The sequence below is a fragment of the Calonectris borealis genome, chromosome 3 (genome assembly GCF_964195595.1).
Source record: "Calonectris borealis chromosome 3, bCalBor7.hap1.2, whole genome shotgun sequence".
NCBI classification, from domain to species: domain Eukaryota; kingdom Metazoa; phylum Chordata; class Aves; order Procellariiformes; family Procellariidae; genus Calonectris; species Calonectris borealis.
Window position 1 is genome coordinate 35,335,615 of NC_134314.1, and position 23,870 is coordinate 35,359,484.

The 23,870-nt window shown below is 39.5% G+C and overlaps 1 protein-coding gene across 1 annotated transcript in view; it reads left to right on the plus strand.

The window, feature by feature from the left end:
• CD109 (CD109 molecule) overlaps positions 1–23,870 on the plus strand; it is an 89,199-nt gene that overhangs the window by 26,682 nt on the left and 38,647 nt on the right. The window contains exons 7-18 of the mRNA XM_075144619.1: positions 8,422–8,461; positions 9,104–9,188; positions 11,464–11,560; positions 12,632–12,767; positions 13,654–13,763; positions 15,489–15,728; positions 16,080–16,181; positions 16,276–16,338; positions 17,812–17,988; positions 21,960–22,112; positions 22,821–22,895; positions 23,304–23,364. Of these exons, the coding sequence (XP_075000720.1) occupies positions 8,422–8,461; positions 9,104–9,188; positions 11,464–11,560; positions 12,632–12,767; positions 13,654–13,763; positions 15,489–15,728; positions 16,080–16,181; positions 16,276–16,338; positions 17,812–17,988; positions 21,960–22,112; positions 22,821–22,895; positions 23,304–23,364 (1,339 nt within the window). The remainder of the gene's footprint in view (positions 1–8,421; positions 8,462–9,103; positions 9,189–11,463; positions 11,561–12,631; positions 12,768–13,653; positions 13,764–15,488; positions 15,729–16,079; positions 16,182–16,275; positions 16,339–17,811; positions 17,989–21,959; positions 22,113–22,820; positions 22,896–23,303; positions 23,365–23,870) is intronic.

Below are 23,870 nucleotides of genomic sequence, written 5' to 3' on the forward strand. Positions count from 1 at the left end.
GTCATTTACAAATCTCTGTCTAGTTTTAGGGGTGTTTCAGCAATTCACAATGACCGAGGAGTTACTGAGGAAAAAATAACTATGCAAAATAGAAAGGATGAATAGTAAAGCAGAACTATTGCATAACAAAACTGGTATGATCCAGTTTGCGTGTTGCTATTAGTAATAGTTCTGTCAGTCCAATCCGTTAAGCTGTACACTCCTCATACACCATAGAACATGTTGCAAAAATAGCTGGAGGTTTAGCTTTTCAAAACTCTGTGTGTCAGGTTTATTCAGCCTGCTTTAAATGCCTGTAATTTGGGGACTGCATTTCCGACATGGCTTGCATGGCCATTCAGAGACATTTCACAAGTACAAACAGGACTGCTTAATGTTCCCTAATAAGGGAGATGATGGGGTAGAAAGCAGAAAAACTCATGTGAACATGTATTACTCAGGAGTAATATTTACCAGTACCAGTTATATGCTTCATAGATTTCTATAGGCTGAGGCAGGTGTGGGTGGTGCTCAGGTGAGTGTCAGGACTGGATTTTTTGAACACGTTCTCATGTGGGTGTGGAGTCGTTACTATTGTCTTTGATGGGAAAAATGTTTTAAGTTGTTCCTGCCCTTGTCCCTGTGCTCAGCCACTCCTTTCCATCCCTGTGCTGCTGTTCAATAGCTTCTCAGTCACGCTGAGGCAGCTGTAGTAAGGCTGAGATCTAAAGCGCGCTGGGGAAGTGACCCAGATTGAAAAGCATCTCTCTGTTTTTCTTTGCCTAACCCAGACGAGCTCACTGATCTGGTTGACAGCACAGGCCCGCTCACAGCTGCACAGGTGCTTTTCAGGAGGTGGAGAAGTGTGACTCAGACATGGGAACAAAGGCTGGTGGGCTCCTTCAACAGCTCACTTGTCACGCGAAAAAGTGTGTGTGAAGTTTTGCTTGGGCTTTCTGCGAAGTCTTGAGTAATCCTTAAGTCAGGAGGACACTGCTGAAGGAACTGCAGCAGCTGTTTTCAGGATCTGAATATGAGTGTCACTCCTTCCTGAAACAAAACAAAACAGAAAAGGAAAAAAATAATTGTAAAATTGAAAGAAAAATGCCTTAGATTCATCTGGGCTAATGAAACAGCTGTGAGAAAACAGACAAGTGAAGTGAAATGTTAGTAGACCATAGGAGATGGTATTTTAAATTTTAGCTGTTTAGTGTGTACTACAGAAGGTTAATGAGCATGGAAAACATATGACAGGGTGGGAATGTCTCTCAAGTCATGAATAAAAGGAAGAAGATAAATAGGGAACTTTTTGTTCACTGTCTCTTCCAATGCATAGCTAGAAGGCACCAGGTGAAGGAGGTAAAGAGCAATTTCAAAACAATTAAAACAGCATAACTGAACTGTAGAGCACAGCACTGGTGGGTGTTGTGAATACTGAAAACTCAGGTGGGATCAAAAAATGTCTGGAAAAATTCACAGAAGAACAGTCCATTAAGAACTGTTAACTGGAAAGCCCCGAGGCTCAGGCTGGCACAGTGTCTACCCTGCTGGCTACCCTGATGCAGTTCTCTAGGTGTCGAACCTTGGCTGCTACCAAAGACTGGACATTGGCCTGCATGTTAGATCTACCAGGGTGCGCTCTTTCCTAAGTTGTCTTTATCATATTTTATTAAGAACATCTCATTTTCCCTACTATTACATTTTTAAAGCTTAGGGTTTTACCACTGAGTGTGACACTGAATGCAGTGTTTGGGGTTCTTAATAGAGCTCTAAATACCTCAGCGGCATGAAGAATATCCAGGGGCTGGGATAATGCCCATCACACTAGGGTATCTTTCTCTATTCACCATTGCTAGAGAAGACAGTTCAAGGTGGAAAGGACTGCAAAATGCTTTTGGTACATTTAACAAAATGCTCTCTTGGGAAAAGGTAAACTTGGGCAGAACAGAAATGAGATTCTTTTTTTCATTGACAGAGGAAATAGTTAATATTTAAGAAACACTGCATTTAGTAAATGGATAAAAGGGGAACTAGGAGATAGATATCAATATAAATGAAAGTCTGAACTCTTGCATATTTGTAGGAAATCTAAAGATCCCGAGGAAAACTTGGTCGTTAATAAAAGCATGAAAGAGTTTTTAAAGTTTGCTAGGAACAAAAGAAAATCCAGCGGTGGCAGAGCCCAGTAACATGAGGAAACAGTAATTATGTGGCAGAGATGGAAGCATTTAACAGTGGTGATTGTTCTGTGTGGTTAAGTGAATCTCAGTGTGGGGAGATTTGAGAAGACCAGCGGAAGATGAATGTCCTTAACAGAAAAGAGTAGGTGAGGTAACTTGGGAAACTCTAGACCTGTCATCTGGCATGCGAAAAACAATGACAAAGGTGATTTGGGATTCCACTGATATAGCCTGAAAGAATTTAATTCTTTTATGGATTTGGTTAATAAGGTAGATTTACTGATGTAACAGATTTTTGTAAAGGCTTTTCATCATACAAAAACCTAATGAAAAACAGCAATGTATGTAAAGGGTGTCAAAGAAGGGTGGTTTGGTTTTTGGGCAATCGACAATCACCCAGGGTGTTTCTAATACAAACTGATGACAGAGGTTGTGGATGGAGCGGGGGAAGAAAGCTCCATGGTGGGAGACTGCAAAAGTCCCATCTGTTGACTGTATATCAAAGGATCAAATGAATTAACAGATTTCTTGATTACAGTCTGTGAGTGCCGTTACAGGTTTTAAAAGGCTTTTTAATTTAATGGAGGAAGGCATAGTATGAACCAACTAATAGAATTTGAAGCCAAACAAATTCTCTTTGGCATATATATGTCTTTCATCAATGAGGCTCTTAATCACTGGAACAAAAAAAAAAGAAAAAAGGGAGTGAGGGCTTCTCTGTTACTTAATGTTTTAGCATCAGGAATGTTTGCCTTTTTGGAAGATGCATTATAATAATGCTGGTTGCTGGAGTAGCGGAGTACTTGAGTAACCAAACCTGGGATATGAGCAGGTCAGGCTAAATGGTTCCTTCTGTTATTAAACTCTTTGAATTGAAAATTAAAATAGAGGAGAAGAAGAACAGTATATTATATAAAAAAAAAGAATTGTAGGCTTTGGGGTCCAGAAAAACCTGGCTATTCTTACAATTCTTACCCTGTGGGAATAAAGCAGCAACCCCAAGCCCCACACATAAAAACCTATGTTGTTTACTTTCAGACTCCTTTTCCTCCAACATTCACACCTCTGCTTTAATTTTCAAATTCTATGTTAAAAGAATATAATTACAAAGCAATGTGCATTACTTCTGTAGCATGTGCCTACACAGCGTCTTATGTTGCGTAAGGCTATCATGTGCAAAACATATTAAATAACTATTGCAATATTTACACTATTACACTAGGTCTGTCTAGTGGGTTGTCTCACAGACTTATTTTTCTGATAGTATGTCATACCATTGGATTAATGAAACCTGCAAGACACCTTGCAGAATAAAGGAAAAGAACTTTTCTGATGGGAAACTCTTTTTGATTCTCTTGGATACAAGTGAGCTTATGCCCTGAAATAAAAGGTCATATGGGATGGGATTCAGTTTGAGGTTTAAGGTTGTCTGTATGTAGGTGATGCGGTGGAGATTTATTTGGTGTTCAGTGAAAGCTAGTGAGTCACCCGAATCACTTCGAGTGGATATTCCTAGCTATAGCCTGGGTATTCCTCGCTGTTCTGCAGCTGTTCCGCTGTCCAAGGGAGGTACAGGTTTTTTCTGTGTCACATATAAAGTTGCATGGATTCACCAATCCCTTCCTGATAACAGAGGTCACTGAGAACTTGGATTTACTGCTAAGGAATACTTAGTGTATGTCTGGCATTTTTAATAGATATGCCTACCTATCCTTAACTAGTACTGCTAGCCCTGGCTCCACATGGGATCCAGCACAGCTTATGGATCTACTCAGGGCTTTAGGAACATCTTCAGGTGGCAAACCCAGGCTGATCTCTGCATGACTTAGCTATCCTGATGCCACGACCTGAGCTTTCTAGTTAAATAGTCAGCTGTCCAGCCTTTCTATCTCAAGTTTCCCTCTTGTCTTTAAAGAGTGTTGTTAAGTCAGTAAATAACATTTCTCTTCCAGTGGTTACAGATCAGTTCCCAAGTGTATCAAGTTTGGATTCCTGGAAGTACTGCCTCTGAATCCTGTTTTAAATCAGGTTCTGGCTGCTTGCTGCTGTTAAACATCCTGTAGTACTTTTTAATAAGAGTTCAGGTGTTAGTACAGCTGTTCCAAGAAAACTCAAGACAGAGTAATTGCAGTCTGGTTCCCAAGTCTCCACCTTGTATTTTAGTTGGATATCTTATATTTCCTGTTGTGGAGCCTGGCACTGAAAGGGTTTTAGTTGCTGAGTTTTAGTATTAGGCATCTCCGACCAGAAGTTGTTCCTAGTTATAAGGCATTTTGTAATCTAATTTATGGAAGTTGTCATTTGGAAATTTATGATCGAATACTAAAGGGTAGTAATGTTTCAGGTGCAACAAGGGCTTCAGCTATAAAGCAACTTTCAAAATCAACTGGGCTTGATTATATACCTTACACTTTGAATTTTTTAACTTTTGAGATTTTATGTACGTTACAGTGTAACCACAATGAATTCTGTGATGTTTTACTGCTAGGTCAGCTACAGATTTCACATTTGATCCATTGAGTTTGAGGTTACTTAAAAAAAGTGTCACCCTCTTTCAAAATCAGACTGTACGTAAAACCTTTGGAATTGGCTGTGTATTCAGTAGTTGCAAAGGAGCACTGATACTTAATTGGGATCTGATAGTGTGAATACTGGTGACATTGGTGGGACTCTGCTTAGTTTCTGGAGATCATGCTGGTGTATTTGAACAGAAGTTTGGGAATTCATATTTTATTTCGGGGCTTATTTCCTGCATGTGAAAATAAAGCATGAAAGTCATCATGAAATGCTTCTGCTAATTCTGTCTAGATAAAAATCTATTTTATTTAGCCGCGAAGCAGAAGCAGAGGAGTGTTTCTGGCACGGGCCGTGAGATGGCGGTGCAGCCACGGGAATACAGCCGGTGCCAGCACTGCGCTTTTTCAGGGCAAAGCCCTGAGACCACACCCAGAGTCTTTCCTGATGCTATAACTTGTGACGCATGTAAATGTCAGAAACAAATAAGAAAGTGGACCTAGACCACATTCATTTCAGGGACTTTGAATTGCCAAAGAAGAAGAAAAAATTTTGGGGGAACAATTCCTGTGATCTCACGTGTTGGATTAGACCCAAATGACTCCAAACAGGACTGGTTCATCACAGCAGCAAAATCTGGACTCTAGTTGTTAGTGATTCTTAGATGTCAGCATCCACAGCATCTAAGGCTCAACTGCAGAAAGACTCCATCATCCTCACGATCTCAGAATACTTACATGGATCTCTTTTTGGCACTGTTTTCTTAATACTCTGGGCAATGTGCATAGAATGTAATAGGTGTTTTGCAGTTTAAGAAATGCTGCTTTAGAGCAAAATGCTAATAGTCTGGAAGGGTGAGCGTGTTTAAGAAGCAGGAGAAGGCATGGAAGACAAAAACTGTACTACAATAAAGCAGCACTGGAAATAAGTGGAATAGACGTGGTGTTGTTTTCCTATCTTCAAAAAAAAAATATATCTCTTGGGTTGCATATATAACTAACTGCTTGTCTCAAAAGCCATCACTGCTGGAAACTGGTTTAACAACTTCCACTCCAGAATATTTGAACAACATTTGCCAGAGAGGGAGCCCTGGCCTGAGGAACTAAAATGATACGGGGTGGTTAAAGTGCTGTTACTTGTCCTATTCCAAACCAGTTTGGCTGAAAAGTGTGTGTTAGTGGGAAATCTGGCCTTGGTGTTCAGATCATCAAGATGACCTAGTAGGGTCTTTTCCTTTCCCCTGCACTCTGAAGCATGGCTTGCTTTCTGTCATAAAGGTTGTCATTTTAGAGAAGGCGCAGCCAGGAGCGCTAGTCTCACTTTAATCTGTTTTCTACTGCTTACAGTTCTCTTAGCTTTTAATTAATTTTTTTTTTGGACTTCTAAGGTGAAACAAAATTTATTTTCAAGGGCGATGCTTTTTCATCCTGCCAGGTGGGGTAACATTCTGTTCATGGTTTGCTTAACGGCAAGGGTTAAGCACATACATATGCTTAACGTTGGAAATAGAAGATGTACAGAGAACCAGACATGAGATAAATTCACTACAGGTCATTTTCCTAAGATACCTGTTCCTAAGATTACCTGATAGTAATCTGATTGTGGACTGCATGTCAGTGCTGTAGCATTTTTTGTTGTAAGGATTATGATCTGCCCAAATGTTGTGAAAATAGCAGATTCTGCATATATCTTTTCAAACCTGGGAATATAAATACGGCAATTATTTTGGTGATCAGTGACTTAATCATGAAATCGGTAGCAACTGATTTTTACTTTGATAGAAGTCTTTTGCTAGGAAAAGTGTAAATATAGAGGTATAAGAGGCTTGGTCTGAGATGCCTAATTTGCAAAGTTGTTGATCAGGTAAGAGAGATCAAGTTTCCGGCTTGGATCCTGGTCCTAGGGTTTTTCCCACAGGAATTCAGTGCCACAGACACTCATTCCCATCTGACGTGTCTCGATGCTACCTGACAATTGGCTATCCATATTCAGTCTCCTTTGCCCCACATTTCAAACCATGTTCACTGAGATACTCCAGCACATATGACTTGTGGTGGTGTCATTGTTCTCAGGAATAATCAAAGTAATCAGACTTCTGAGCTCCACATCAGTTATGCAATTGAGCAGCAGCTGGTGATATTAACCTTTCAAAATAGCCACCTCCTAGTGACAGACTGTTGTCTTTCTTGATCTTTCCCCTATTTCCCAAAGATTCTTAAGCGAAGAGGCAAAATAGACTTTCAAAAGAAGCCTCTCCCTTACTGTCCTTTGGGCAGTGAAGACTTCCTTGGTTTCTCAGCCCATTCTTCCAGCCCAGCTGAGCTCAGATTTTCCTCTTGGAAAATCATTGCTCCAGTGTAATCCCTGTTTCAAGCAGATCAGCTGAGATTCAGACCTCCACTTCTAGGCACTGCTGGTAAATCATCTCATGCCATTTCCCTGCTGATGGCAGCTTTTGGTGTGATGCGGTAAAAAAATCATTGAACGAGGGTTGTAAGTCTGCAGACGAATGACATGCTTGCTTGGTCAGAATCATAGAATCGTTTAGGTTGGAAAAGACCTTTAAGATCGAGTCCAACCATAAACTTCACACTGCCAAGTCCACCACTAAATCATGTCTCTAAGCACCATGTCTACACGTCTTTTAAACACCTCCAGGGATGGTGACTCAACCACTTCCCTGGGCAGCCTGTTCCAGTGCTTGATAACCCTTTCAGTGAAGAAATTTTTCCTAATACTCAATTTAAACCTCTACTGGTGCAACTTGAATTACTTGCACTTTAGCAAGGAAGAACAATCGAGTAAGACAACAAAAAGCAAAATTTGTGTGGATGACTATCATGACTTTTTGGTCAACTGTCATTGTACCGAAGAACAAAAATAGCTGCTGAATTTTTAATATTCAGAGAATGAAAAAAAAACCTTTAAAATTAATTTCTCAATGATGTGCTATATATGGCCTGATGTACCACATCTCAAAGATATGCCAGAATATGCTTTCAGATACCTTCCTGAGGAAAATCAGGAGATAAGTGAAAAAATTAGAAAAATAGGAAAATAGAAGAGAACCCAAATAACAACATATTGTATAGTTGTTTATTTCTTCCATTGATTTTTAACTTACAAATAAACAAGACAGGAAGATATAACCCAAGAGTATCTCTGATGAAGTAAGTATGCACTGTAGACTGTAGCGAAATTTTAGCTGCCTTTTGAGTAAATGAAGAACCATAAGATTATATATGCTTTTGAAATGGTCTTGTCCTGAAGATAGACACTGTAGGAGCTTCTCTTTTGTGTAGAGATACTTGAGTTAATTTTAAATGAGCTAATAATACCTTTATTATATACCTGACTGCTGATAGGTCAGTCATGGTTCATCATGATGACTCTGAATACTTATGCTAGGTAGTTTTATGCTAGCTGGCTGGGATATTTTTTTTTTTTGTACAGAAACCAGCTGTATGTAGATGTCTGCAGTTTGGAAGCTCCACAAACTCTTCATTAAGTATACTTAGTGTGCCGCATGTGAGCTTCTGAGTCCTCCTGTGGTGCAAATACATACTACTGGTTCCTGCAGGAGCTTGATAACAGGAGCTGATAATGGTTGAGCCATGATTAAAACCACATCATGTCAGAAATTGTAATTTAACTTGAATATGGGTGGGATTTGGCCTAGAAGGTATGTTAAACTTGCTAACCTAACCACAATTGTATGTATTTTCTCATATGATTTTGTTTTCAATAGGGTCAAGTTCATTATCAAAGATTTAAAGTGATGGAGTATGGTAAGTGTTACTTAAGGGCATTTAGTAGTGACCAAAATTGGTAGTTGATCCTCCATTAATTTAGACTAACTTCCCTTGGCTAGCACGAACCTTTTGAATACTCTCAAAAAGTCTAGTTTCCAAATCTCTTGCTTCTCTGAGACTGTCTCTGTGTCCTGGGAAAAACATTGTCTTATCAGCTGCCCTGTTTATCTTTGGTAGTTTTAATGACCTACTACTATAGCGTCTGGATGTCATGCAATCTTTAAAATAGTTATCTTAAGCATATGAGATGCAGTTATTGTCCATGTTTTTCCAGGATCGTGCAGGCAATGTGTTCATCCTAAAATATCTGTGTAATGTCTGATCATGAAACTTGCTGATGATTTTGTAAGGGCTGAATAAGCTAAACATTTTATATTTCAGTCTTACAAGCTTGTGTGCAGGCTGCTCTTATGATGCTGCTTGTTTTCCTTTCAACAAAAAGTCTTAGTCTGGGGCATGCATAGGGTTGGGTTAAAAAATATATTTACTTTATATTCCTTAGGAAACTGTAGTAGTCTTTATCATATTAAATGTTCTACCCTTATTACTTAAAAAAAGAAAAATGTGTTATTTCTTGTGTGAATTTAATGCTTTCTGTAATTTTTTTTTTTTATTTAGTTTTACCAAAATTTGATGTTATGATAACGACACCCTTATACTACTCTTTGAGAGAGGAAGATGTAACTGGTGTTGTCACTGCAAAGTAAGTAAATCATTGATACCATTGTCACCCTCGCTCTTAAGAAAATTATTGTGGGTCTCTAAGTGTCAGAGTGAAAACTTATATTTAGAAAGCTGAAAAAGTGCATTCTAGTCAAAATTAGTTGGCTAGCATCCATTTCTAGTCACTGGATTTTGTTGTAACAATGTTAGACAGATCGTCAGACTTCTAGTTAGTTTTTTTTTGTCTGGTAAAGGTATTTCTAGACTATAGCTATTTTCAAGACATTTTTAGCTACCTTACTCAGAAAATTTCTTGAGTCTTTTGCTTATAATGTGTATTTTGAGGCATTTTTTTGTCCTTATGGCTCTTTTATGGTGCTCTCCAACTCATCATGTCAAGGTCTGTAGGTAGAGTAACTATATTTTATTAGACCACTTGGAAAATTATGCAAACTTCTATGCACATCCTTCTTGATCCAATTTATCCACATTGTGGTTTTGAAGTGTAGGCTTCCACTGCCTATCAAAATAGCTATACCTGAAAATGGGTGAAGAATTGAAAACTCTCTAGAAATTCAGAAGAGGCTTCACTGTAGACTATTGGATAAATAATATTTTATTTTTCAGCTGAACAAATATCTAGACAAAAAAATTAGTATGCATTAATCTCAAATAGAAATTAATTTTATTTTGGGAAGATGAGAGCCAGATAAAGCTACCTGATAGATCCATTCAAAAAGACCTGAAATAAAAGGTCTTTCGTGGGTTATTTAATGGCATAAAATACATACCTTGTAAACAAGCACTCCATTTATAAGTGAAATGCAGAAATGATTGTTTAACAAGCTATTTAAATTAAATGTTTGGACTTTTGAGAAAAAGCTTCCTTTCCTAGAGGCAACGCAATCTAACATTATAAACCATCCAGGTTTCTCATAAGGGGCAATTTTTTAAAAAAAGTTTTCCTCAAGTTTTTTCCTCATTCTGCTTTGCTTTTGGAATCCATTATATGCCAATGTGAATTTGGTTTCCTAAGTTGTTTTGGTCTTCCACTCCTTCATTAGGTATACTCATAAGGTATTTGAAAGGTCTTGGCTTCTTCATTAGGTATACGTGTAAGGTATTTGAAAATGTACCTGTCTGCTGCAATAAATCCAGACTTGGGCGCCAGTGAACTGTCTGAGATTGAATCCCAGCAATGCCAAAGTTTTACTGATATGTCATAATTATTTAGAGGGAATGACTTCATTCCTGGTGACTGTTTTAATAAGCATAATGCCTCTGTATATGAAGAGTTTATATGTCCCTTACACTTGTAGATGTCATAAAACCCTTTTCCTTTCTCATCTCTGGAGTATTATTAGATTAAGTGCAGGAATGCTACCCAACAGCAGTATCATTTCAAGGTTAATGGCAGCTTATTACTGTAATTAGGTCTTCTTGGAAAGACTGAGTTCAGGTGCAAGACAGTGTTGTCAGAGTTCTTCCTGTAACTACGCTATTTGATTATTCTTTTCTTCTGCTTTTCAGCTTTGATGTTTCTTAAGTGGTTGCCAATCAAATCCATAATGATTTAAAGTACTTAAAATTACCACATCTGAATGTATTACTACTGATGGACTAGAATGATTTTGGGTTTCCCCCCACCCTTTCTCTGTCTGAATCTGATAATGTCATGATTTCTCTTATGTATAACTTGGAAACATTTATATAAAATTTTTATTTTATTACTGCTCACTGACTGCAGGTTGCTATTCGCATTCTAAGAAGTGAGTATGTTACAGTTTTCAGATTTGCCACAGCTGCAAATTATGTTTGCCATGTAATAATGCCATGATTTCTTTGGACTGTGATTACTAAATAATTTGAATACAAATATCTTGAGATCTCTCATTTTGTGTTAGCAGCATTTGGGAAGCAAAACACTTGTGCTTCCCATGTCCTGTTTTAACTCTACTGCATAGTAGTTATGATGCTACATTGGTGTTCTATTCAATAACTTCTTTCCAGCTTAGCTTCATGTAGTTAATTTTCCTACATTGTACAGCCCATAATAATAGTAATAGGTTTAGTGCAATAGAGCTTGTGTGCAGGAAAGAGCAGCGCTGTGTATCTTCTCCACGGTTTGGGCTTCTGACTTTAGTGTCAATAAACTGGTCTCAGTATTGAAACCTCCGTGTTTCAAAGTACAAATGTGTTCTAGCCATGTTTGAGGCCAGGGAAAAATATTTTAGTAGAATCTTTTGCCTTGAGAGCTCTTCAGGAGCCCAAGCCCCGGAGGGGTGCACTGTTTGACTTCGACTGATGTGTTTCAGATACACGTATGGAAAGCCAGTAAAGGGAACTGTAACGGTCACTTGCCTTTCTGTCTCTTACTGGACAAACAAGAGAAATATAACAACAACAATGGAGGTGAGTCTTGTGTTAGCAGTTTGTAATGTTGTAGATTTTAAGCCTGTGTCTGCTTTTGTAGGTTAAATATGTCTGGGATCATTCTTGAGTGCTGAATTCAGCTGGCGTGGTCCACGGAGTGACTTGCATGGGTAGTGTTAAACTCTCTTTGATTTCCAGAACAAAGTGTCTATATTCAGACTGCTTGTCGGGAATGATACTTGGCCACTGTGGTCCCTTGAACTGTGCCTGGAAGTTATTTTGGAGAGTGCTAGTTGGCCCAGGTAGAAAAACTTTCCAGGAGCCGCTGTAGCAGCGTAGGTGATGGAGGACCTGTGGCCAGGAACGCTCCCTGGCCCCGTGTGTGCCCCTGCACACTCAGCCCTATGTTACAAGGCCAGAGGAGACCACTGTGATTGTCTAGGTGGAGCTCTAGCATGGTAGAGACCAAAATGTTTTGCCTACTAATTGCCTAGTAATTACACGGGAGTTACTGTACTAGCTGTAACCTGGAGCATGAAATTTAAAAAGGCACGCAGTTTTGATCTGCAGACTTAAAAGTGGTATTAGATTCATAGCATCCTTTTGCAAAATCAGGCATTTTACTTTTGAGCTGTTGACTATGTTTAAAACAGGTTCAATTTCTGCTAAGTGGTGTGCCTGTCGTTTTCTGTTGGCTGACTTCAGCGCCTTCAGCAGCAGTAGCCTACAGAAACTCTGAGCTCAGGGACATTGGGTAGGGTATACCCTCCCTCCTCAGTCAGGGACCTGTTCATTGTATTTTTCTGTAAAGTATAGGCACCACTGCTCTGGCCATGTAGAAGTGGATAATTCTAGATATTAGGAAAAAAAAAGGAACTTTCTCCATAAGGCATTGTTGACTCTAAAAAGTAATGAACTTCTACTGGATTTAATGAAAATGGTTACTGAAAGCAAAAAATAAAGGTCAGCATTCATAATTTTCTGGTGTTGACACTCCAGAACTTTTATGTGGGGAGAGCTACAGGACTTAACCAGAAATAAGCTGTTGTAGATGGAGAGGTGTCCTTGGCTTTGTTGGCTCAACAATTTTTTTTTCTTTCTACGTTTTAGATAAATGGATCTGTGAATGTAACCTGTAACAAACTTATGTTGCAAAACTTGAATGCTGATCAGTCGTGGCACCAAGGTGACAGTGATTACACAGAGCCAATAGAAATTGTCGCGGTTGTCACTGAGTCGCTCACAGGTACATGGCTGTGTGATGTCTTCTGAGAGAAATCCAAAGAGTAGGTGGTGCTGGAAGAACTTACCGCTATGTGGAAAGGCTTGGAGTGCTAGAAAAGCATCATGTGCTGATGGCAGTACGAACCATCTACGTGTCAAATATATTATCTGAAAAAATAGATTATCTGAACTGTTGCTTGCCTAGATATTAAATAGTTTAACCAGCTGTTAACTCAGTTGAATACAGTTCTACACTAAATGATTTATTAAATAACCAAATAAAAAAATTAAATAACCAAATATGTTCAGATGGGGGCTTAAAGTCAATGACTGATCACTTTTGATGAGAACAGCAGGCATAAAGAATTGCTAGCATTAGCCTGAGTCTTACAAACTTAAGTTTAATCATAAACTTACTTTGCTTGTTTGTTTGTAAACCACATCAGTAGAAAGAGTTCTCTAGCCCCATGTTTTTGGGGCTGATTTGCAAACTGAGCCTTTTTATGAGTTCGTATTTCGCTGCACATTACATATTAGAAAAAAATAATTCGTACAAAATTTCTGCCTGTCCCAGAAACAAGCTTTCGTTACAGACTTTCTGTAGAAACCCCGGCAAAGTGAAGTTGGCTGATTTGGGATTCATAATTTCCTTCCTTGTGTCATTCTGACATAGTCTTTGTGGAATAGAGCACTACATGATATGGCTTATTTAGTGTTGTGGAAGACAGTACCAGTACGTTTGCCACCTTTGTACTAATCCTTAGCTGGAAGGATGAAGAGCAATAGGAGTGGAAATGGTGAAAAATATGATAGAATTATTTAAAAATCATGGACAGTAAATAGTATTGCTGCTAAAGGAATATGTATGTTAAAAGCATGTTGTCTAAACACATACAATTATTCAACAGGAATCTCCCAAAATTCAAGTACCATCGTATTTCCAAAGCAAAGTGACTATTTTATTGAATTTATGGACTACTCTAGAGTTATAAAGCCTTCTCTGAACTTCATAGCTACTGTAAGTTCTTTTGTTTTATTATGATCTGTGCATAAACAAATGTGACTTCTTCTCCTGTATTTTTGCTTAGATGCCAAAGTTTGCCTCGGATTTTTAAGTATAGTTTACAGATTTGTTTTCAAATTACCTCTTTTTCATGATAAATATCAGCAAATACTAAACTTAGGGGCATTTGCTCTAGAAAAGGGTAAAGTGGCAGGGAATGCCATAGCGTTGGCAGGATATGTTTGAGTATAGTTTGTCAGCATTCTTATGGAAGAGAAATGTTTTCAGTTTCTAGCTGATTGTTTTCCATTAGGTGATCGTGCTTTAAAACAATAGAGTAGTTATTGAGTCCCAACTCTCCTAATAATACATATATACACACACACACAAATATATACTTTATATAATGCATATATATAATTAAGCAGCTGTTAAAAAAATCAATAAAACTCATCAAACTTCATTGCTCTCAAGTGAAAGTGTCTTTTCTGCCTTCTGTCCTGTCTTTCTCATACCAGCTGCAGTCTTCTCATAGAAGTATTTAATGTTCTTCATGCTGTCCATGGCCGTTCAGTATTTCTACATTGCGTATTGCATATTGTTGCATATTGCATCACTGCATTTTGCTTGAAAAGGGGAATCGACTTAACAAATCTTGAGCCTTTACTGTGTAGAAATCAGACCTAAATATCAATAAAATAGGTTGAATATACGCTTTCAGAGTAGATTGGCTCAAGCCATAGCTTTGTGCTAGCCTGATCATTTGGATCTTTGGTTTTTGTCCTTTTCATTTTCCTTGCCAGCATCGCAGTTTGACTCCAGCTCTGATCTGCTGCTTCTTCCTCTTCCAAAGATGAGCTGAGTGAGAGGTAGCTGAGGCATTTAGCAGTGCTTGCAGCTGGCAGGGAGGAAGGTATCATGCTCCCAGAGGAGTGTGAAGGAACAAGTGCTGCTTTTACTAGTAAGTGGAGATGTGCATATGCTGTACAGAGAGAGGATAGGAAAATAATGGCAGAGGAGGAGAGGTAATGGAGTGACAGACCTCTGGATTGAAAAAGAAAAGGGAAACATAAGTTCGGTGCTTTTAAATGTAGAAGTTGAATTTTTGGAGTGTGTAATGCAGAAGGAGAATGGTTTTACTACGGGTGAGAATCTGCTCGAATATGGGAGTAGAGGTTGATGTAAGTTGTAGTGCTGATTGATGGATGCTGGAATGAAGAAGTTGCAGACTGTCAATTTTGGGCCTGTTTTAAGTCTTTTCTTCAGCTCATTTGATGAATCCATAAAGACATCCGACTCAGCACCATCTCTGCTCATCTGACACATTTTCTTGCACATGATATAATGTTAGGTTGTCCTTTGTTGTGGTGGTGAGATACAAGTGATAAAATTAAATACTCAGTCTGTAGGTAGGATATGTATAATTTGCCTGAGAGAAAAGCCTTTTCAACAAGAAGAGCTATTGGGAGAGCTGAAAGGCAGGCCACCTTTCAGTTCCATCTGCTTTGTTTTTGCTTTTTTTTTTTTACTCCCTGGAGTTATGAATAATTTTGTTCTTGGCCGACTTGCCTACCTGCAGTGCTCACAAGGGATTAAAAATGAAGTTACTGATGTGTGAGAAATCTGAGGATACCTTTGTTTTTTGATATGATGTTAGTGCAAATACATCGTTACATGTTATGTGTTGTGCATTTTAGCTTTACCCTGTTTGATGGGTGTTTTCTTTCTTTTTATTTTTAGCTAAAGGTGACACGTTCTGATAGCAACCAGCTGACAGCTGAAGAGAGGCAGAATCTTGTCACAATCACTGCACAACAGTCAGACCTGCTTTTTCACCATTCTTCACTTTCTCACCTTGAGAATGAGGCAACAGAGGAGAGAAATCTGACAGTCCATGTCCTGAATTACACAGTCCCAGAAAATGGAATAATTGATATTGAGTTTCCAATCCTGTCTGATACAAAAACTCTGAGAGTTCAGGTATTGCTTTGTAATATGTCGCTTTGGAGCAGCGACACATCAAATTGAGCACGCTGCGATCAAAGATATGCTGTTCCTGCCATCTGCAACAGCTGATATGTCACCTACTGTTATTTTCCTTACCTCATATTCATGTTAGAGCTGGAAAGAAAGTGACAGGTCCTGTCTAAATGTGATCTAATAATTGCACCAAGATAGCAAGGGAAAAAACAAAACAGATACACAAAGCAAGCAGTAAAGTGGTCCTGTACTGCCGTTAAGGCTACCATGCTCTTGTAAACAGCACCATATATGTGAACATCACACAGATTTTGCTGTTTTGTAAGAGCTTTGTTTTGCATTGTCTTGCAGGCAGAGTTCCTCAGCAGTAGGACCGACATAGGTGTTTATGATGTGTTCAGCTCCCCCAGCCAGACTTATCTCCAGGTTAAAACAAAGAGCCAGGATATAAAGGTACAGTCTGAGACAAAACTTGCCAAGATAAGAACTGTTCAGGTTACTCATCATGTTTTCATACTCATCCATATGAATCGTGTGCTTTTCCTAGGCTGGGAAGCCTTTTGAGCTGAGCATTGCAAGCAACAAGCCAGTGAGAGAGTTCCACTATCTGGTAAGTTACTGGTTTTACATATGGGGACAGTCCAGGATGACTTTTACCAACTTGAGAAATACTCCAGTGAGTGGAATGTGATTGAACATTAGAGAGATTCAGCATTTTTTATTCTGCTTTGTGAAAGAGGTGGCCCTAAAACTTCCTTTCCACCAGGATGGTCCTTTTTGAAAGAGAACTCCATTTCGTTACGTAGCAGAAATGCCCCTGGCGCAGTGAGGAGGTGCTCTCTGGGAGAAGCACGTCTCTGATTTGGGTGTTGAGTTATCTCTGCTTGCCGATGTGTGAGACAAGGTGCAACTGTGAGAGCAATACTGTCTCGGACTGTGCAGAGCACCCGTGACGGGAGGAGGGGCAGGGATGTCCCAGGAGCAGCCCAAGCTGGGACTTGTCATATCCTGCAGATGCAGGTGGAAGCGGGGTGCTGGTGGAGCCTGTACGCAGGTTCAGGACTGTCAGGGCTGAGCTTGCAGGCACAGTGAGGGGAAGACCTGCCTGCTGAGGAAACAGGTGGTCCAGCGGGCAGGGTGGCGTTGTTAACAAGGGAACTTCATAGGAAGCATTTTAAAATAAATGGCTTGGGTAATGGCTTGTTTGATGGCTCGGCTGCTGTACTGTGTCCTACAGCATCTGGATTGAAGGGTTTATTATATATACCATCACCAGTCTCCCATACTGTCCTTAACACGTGCCTGTCTACACCATAATGATCCTGATAACTACAATTCTTTTTCTTTCAGAGACTTTAATAGTAAACTGAATAAGGAAAACCTTAGGACAGTATAAAATGTGGGCATTCGTGTATTTTCTAAAATGGAAACACTCTCAAGAAGATTTAAAAAAGATCAGGTCCATGCAGTCAAAGGCAGGGAACTGCCCTTCATGGCTCTGTCTTCATTAGTAAGTGGTATGGCCCAATAGGAGCAGATTCAGAGTAAAAAAGTTGGTGCTGTGGGCCTGAACTCCAGGTATTTTGAGGTACCTTCAGACCATCTCTAATCAGATCTGGTAAAATGAATGCCTGTTTTTAACTGGAACACATTAGTGGGCCCCAGTTCATACTCTCCATGGTGCAAACCAAAGTGTGGTAAGAAGGGGTGTATGGGAGCTTTGCTTTTAAAATTGTATTCCTGATCCAAACTCAAATGTTATTATAGATGACCCACATGGCCCAGCATACAGTTGTATTTTTATGTTCTCATAGCATATGTTGTACTGTGCACTCATTGTTGTAGTTCTTTACTTGCCTATAGTGTTACAGGAATTAAAGCATGGAAAAAATCTATTTCTAATATTTAAATATTACATTACCTGTCTGTTCCATACCCAGTCTCATAGAACTGGTCAACAACTTAGTAAGAAAAAAAATCACAGCTATATGTCTCTCTTTTAACAGCTATTTGTAGAAGGAATTGCAGAGCTTACGACAGATTGAGATACCAAAAGATTAAGTGTTTCATTTTTCCCTTTCAGGTATTATCTAAGGAACAAATTATGGCATTTGGCACAAAGGCTGCAAAAACATTCACTTTAACAGCAGAAAATTCCTGGGCTCCTTTGGCATGTATACTTGTATTCTACGTTGATGAGCTTGGAGTGGTTGTAAATGATGCCCTCACTGTCCCCATTCAGCCTGTTTTGGATGACAAGGTAACGATATCAAACTTGAGTCTGAGACCATGTTTTCATCTCTTTGTTGTGTGTTAAACAGTATTTTAGATCATAGGATTGTAAATGTAAAAACTTCCTCATTGAGGATCTAATCTGAAGTTTGTGTAAGTCCTTGGAAAGACTTTTGATAATACGAGTGCAGTTAGGGTCCAGCTATTCCATATCTGAAAGAAATTTCTATTAGCCCTACCTTTTCCACATAAACAGACGCACAGCATCTCCTTGTGTTTTTAATAGTTTGGTCGATTACTGAGCCAAAGACTGCTCTGGCCAATATAGTGGAAGGGTACTCGTAAGTGCTCCAAGCGTGGAACTGTAAATGTTTATGAAGACCTTGTTCTAGCCAGGCAGTGGTCACATTGTATGTGGTGTGTCATCAGCGAACGTGACCACTGTTTGTGTTTTATGTGACCGTGCATACTTTAAGTCAAAAAAGCTTGAAGAGGAGTGGGAAAACTACTATTGCAGCAATGAATTGATTTTTCCAGCTTACTTACCAGGATGAGATTTGGTCCTTTGTGCAAATAAAAGCCTCACTGTGACTTTTTACAGGTGAGACCATTCAAAGGCTCTCGATGGGTTCAAATTCTTCCTCCCCTTTAACACTTACAACCAGACATCACTAGGGAGGCTGTTTGTCTTACTCCTGCATGAAAAATTTCTCCATTCACTTCATGATTTATCCAAACTCAAGATATGAGCGTTGTTATCACAGGATAAGGAAGTGGAGAGGCAGGATGGTGAGATAGCTGCAGACATATGTTTGTTGGTTATGGTTATTATGTACCAGTGTCTGAAGAATCAAAATAAATAGAAAATAAGTAAAATAATTTAGTTGAAACTTGGGAGTTTTAGGGCAGATATAGGAAGATATTTCTAATGAGGAGGGCATAACAGTTTGGATCAGCCTTCTGGAAACAAATTGAAATCTTTCCACTGATTGCAGTGTCCACAAATAAGATTGCATTATATTTTCTAGCAAAGAGCTAAAGCCTGATCTGGAAAATACCAGTTTGATTAAATGTAGTTTATGGATGAAAAACACAAAGAGCAACTGACTTCATTTACCTGGACTTGTGCAAAGCATTTCACACTGTCCTGCATGACATCCTTGTCTCTAAATGGGAGAGGCATGGATTTGGCGGATGGACCACTCGGTGGATAAGGAATTGGGTGGATGGTCGCACTCAAAGAGTTGCGGTCAACGGCTCAATGTCCAAGCGGAGACCAGTGATGAGTGGTGTTCCTCAGGGGTCGGTATTGGGACTGGCGCTGTTTAACATCTTTGTCAGTGACATGGACAGTGGGATTGAGTGCACCCTTAGCAAGTTTGTCGACAACGCCCAGCTGTGTGGTGCGGTCAACATGCTGGAGGGAAGGGATGCCATCCAGAGGGACCTTGACAGGTTTGAGAGGTGGGCCTATGCGAACCTCATGAAGTTCAACAAGGCCAAGTGCAAGGTCCGGCACATGGGTTGGGGCAATCCCCTGTATCAGTACAGGCTGGGGGATGAAGGGATTGAGGGCAGCCCTGAGGAGAAGGACATGGGGGTACTGGTGGATGAAAAGCTGGGCATGACCTGGCAATGTGCGCTTGCAGCCCAGAAAGCCAACCATATCCTGGGCTGCATCAAAAGAAGCGTGGCCAGGAGGTCGAGGGAGGTGATCCTCCCCCTCTACTCTGCTCTGGTGAGACCCCACCTGGAGTACTGCGTTCAGCTCTGGGGCCCCCAACATGAGAAGGATATGGACCTGTTGGAGCGAGTCCAGAGGAGGGCCACAAAAATGATCAGAGGGCTGGAGCACCTCTCCTGTGAAGACAGGCTGAGAGAGTTGGGGCTGTTCAGCCTGGAGAAGAGAAGGCTCCAGGGAGACCTTATAGCAGCCTTCCAGTACCTGAAGGGCCTACAAGAAAGCTGGAGAGAGACTTTGTACAAGGGCACATAGTGACAGGACAAGGGGTAATGGCTTTAAACGGAAAGGGGGTAGATTTAGATTAGATATAAGGAAGAAATTCTTCACTATGAGGGTGGTCAGGCACTGGAACAGGTTGCCCAGAGAAGTTGTGGATGCCCCATCCCTGGAAATGTTCAAGGCCAGGTTGGATGGGGCTTTAAGCAACCTGGTCTAGTGGAAGGTGTCCCTGCCCATGGCAGGGGGGTTGGTCTCTTCTAACCCAAACCATTCTATGATATACAGAGAGGATGAAAAATTGAGACGATAGATTCTAAGAATTTAATACCAACCTTACTGTATTTGCTATGTTAAGATAAGGAAAGAACTGATCTCAAAGGCTTCAAAATTTCAAGCTATTTCTATTTCGCCATTTTGATGCTAGCCACTGAAATTAATTCAGTACTGTGGAAAGCTACTTTCTCTGTAATTTGTAGCCTTGCCAAGTATTTAATTTCTGTAAATGAGTTGGTGAAATCAAATACACAGAGCTGCAGTGGCACAGTGTACCCAGAAACAAACCATTTTGCTGCGTGAATCAGTCTGATGTCCATTTACAGTGAAGCCCATGGTGCTAATCCCATTTATGTTGGCAACATTAGTGTGTTTGCTGTTACTCTGTGATTTTGATACTGAATGTGCTTGGAAGATACCATTACACAGATTTATCAGAGGAAGGGTATGATGGGGCTGTAGATTCAGGTATCTAACTACATGTATTTACATGTAGGGTCAGGATTCAGTTGCTTAAGCACAGACATCTAGTGTCCTCCAAGAGACCAGGGGGTATTCAAGATGTCATCATGGGACAGGTGGATGTTTCGAAGGTCCTTTGTGAGACTATCCCTTTCTGGAACAGGAGCTGAGGGTCAGTGTGCTGTGGGACATCTCAAGTGGTTCCAGGTGCCTTCAGGTGACTGAGTCTTATCTCTGTATGTGAATTATGTGTTTAAACTCAGTTTACGGAGAATCAGTTGCCCCAAAAGAGTGTGGTTTTAAGTTTTTCTTCCTGGACTCCAATGCCTGCTCCAGAAGGGTAAGTTATGTGTCGTGTCTGGCAGCACCACTGGACATGTCTTGGATACCGCTGAATGTCTCAAATGGCACTAAGTGCCAGTGTTCATGTAACTGAATCCCATCCTCAGCCAGTACAATCAGTGGAGCCTGTAGGACCATTTTCTTCACCACCACTTGGATTTATCCTTCATGGTGAGCCAAACTGCTATCTAGTCTCCGTTATTTCTTTTGATTCTGTGTGTGATGGGAGCTTAAACACTGAACTGAAACGTGGACAGCTAAATGTAGGTTAACTTAAGTGTGGAGCTGAATTCCACCTCAAGACTTTGTAGTAGTGGTATTTTGATGAGGGAAGAGAGTAGTATTGTTCATTTTAAACAGAAATTCTGCATTGTCATCTGATGCAGTGGAGGTGGGATGCATTAGAAATACCTTACAGCAGATGACCCTTCCTCTCTTCAGTATCCCAGGGAAGGCATACTGATGCTGTATTAACCTATTTATTTCCTTCTTCCTTACCCATGCATCTATTACATAAATCCCTTTTCTGTATTGATCTCACTGTGGAACACTTAGTTGTAATCTTTGAGGGCTGAATTTTTTCCCGAAATAATCTTTCCCTAAATACGTTACATGCTGTGTTGTGCATTGATGAAGAGCGAATGCATTTCTTTTACTGCCCTCAGCTGTAGAAACTGGTGTATGCTTGTGGCTCAAGAGATTGCTGCTTGTATACTAAGAGCTGGTTGAAATGATAACGGATCCTAATGCTGACTTTCCATTAGTCCAAGGAACTGATGAGCTAGGGGAGCAAGAGAGCAAAATGAATGCCGTAGTATTTTCCCAAAGGTCCTAGGAAAAGCAAATCCAGAGCCTTAATTATAGTCAATTAGGCTAAGAAAATGCTTCCTCGGAGTTGTTAGTGGCTGTAAATATCACTGTATAATTTAAACCAGTGCTGTTTTTTTACTTTTTTCTAGATTAAAATCTCTTGGAGCAAAAATAAGGTCAAACCGTCTGAGAAAGTCTCCCTTAAAATCAGTACAACAGAACCAGGATCAATAATTGGACTTGCAGTTGTTGATAAAAGTACAAAGCTTCTAGGAGAAAGTAATGACATAACAGAAGATTCTGTGAGTAAATGGGAAAAAAGGTTTTCATTATTGTGTGTATGAAAGATGTATGTTTATGGAAATGTTATAGTTTATATGCTGAATGAGTAATGTTCTTTAGGCAGGATTTTTAGTCCTTAATTATGCAAATATTTTTTACTTATGCAAGTAGTTTATCAACACGTGTGGAGAAGACTGTAAGGCTTACAAGGTAATAGGCTCAGCATTTCTAATTCCAATTAATACTGTATTGTTCTTCCATTTGATAGACTGTTCAGTTAACACTTCGCAGTTTCTTCTTTCAGGAAAGACAAAAAGTTGGAGAAACTCCCTAATGATTTGTGCTTTGTCTTCTTTAAAATTAGTAATGTAAAATAAAGAAAGAATTTTATTTTTTGAAGAGCAGAATAAATTACTCATCTTTTTGAATTCCCTTTACTTGCAGAAGCTCTAGTGCGTCAACAATTTGAAAGAGCTGACAATATAAATCATTCCTAAAGTGCTCAAATGACATAGCCTAAGTGCCACAGGATGTCAGTGGGCTGTAGGCTCCTATTTTAGGCTTATATAGTCTTGGTCACTCTTCATGAAACGATTGCAGCCTAATCCCCTTCATCCTGTCACAGATGTGTGTGTGTACCTCTATGAATTAGCATCTACAACAGCAAAAGTTCTGAAAAATGTGAGTTTGCTGTCACTCTTTGGATGATTTTGTTTTTCTTGTCTTAGGTCTTCCATGAGCTCAATTTATACAGCACAGTGCAGTATTTCCCCCTGGTCAGAGGTTCTTTTGGTGTCTTTCAGGTACTTTTTTTTTTTAATTCTAAGTTGGGGTTTTTTACTGCTTAATGATTTGCACATCACTTGCTAGAAGAAAATGCCCTTTTTAAAGGTTGGGACTGTAGACAATGTACTGTTTTCATGGCTTATAAGGGTTTTGAATTGTGAAATATATTTATACTTTCATGAATGTGGATTGGTTTATGCTTGATATTGTCTTCCCTTTGAAAGGTTTTCAGTCATTAAGGCAATATTCAGATTCAGATGATCTCAGTTTTGTTGGTTCCTGTATATTACTTGCTTTAGTTCTATGATTGCTTTATTATGATGACTTTATTTTCTTAAAAAGAAAGAAAAGAAAAAGAAAATAGATAAGCACTGTTGATGTCCTGAATGTCCTGTATTGAGATATACTGTATAAATTTTATCCAGAAATGCAGCCTTTGGGTATCAACTGATGCAATTCTTGAGGAGGATAAGGAACATTTTCTTTGTAAGTAATAAAAATAAATGTAGCCAAATCTAATTTACTGAGTGGGGAAGGAGGTCCATGGGTTAGGACCCCTATTAGGTCTTCTTACTGTACTGCATACAGGCTGCATCCAGCCTTGCAAACTGTTACCATTTCCAAGGTTCAAGACATACAAAATGCATATGACTAGTATTTTAAAAACTTCCTTTTTCTGCTGTCCTGAGCGACACTACCCCTTAAAGGTCTGAGGGTGAATGGAGTTTTTATTTGCAATTCCAGTTGATATATGTTGCAGTGGTTTGTCATGTGTAGCCGTATTACACCAGTTCCATAAGCACTCCAGAGAGGCCATGTAAAAATTTAAGTTTGTGTGAAACTTTTTTAATTCTTAAAATAAACAAGCAAGAAAAAAAAATAGTTCCTAATGTCACAGAATAGTATTACCATATGTAACAAAGCTATAGATTATACTCCAAACACTGCATTAATTTGACTTTTCTTAACTGTATTAATTTGGTTTTTCTTAA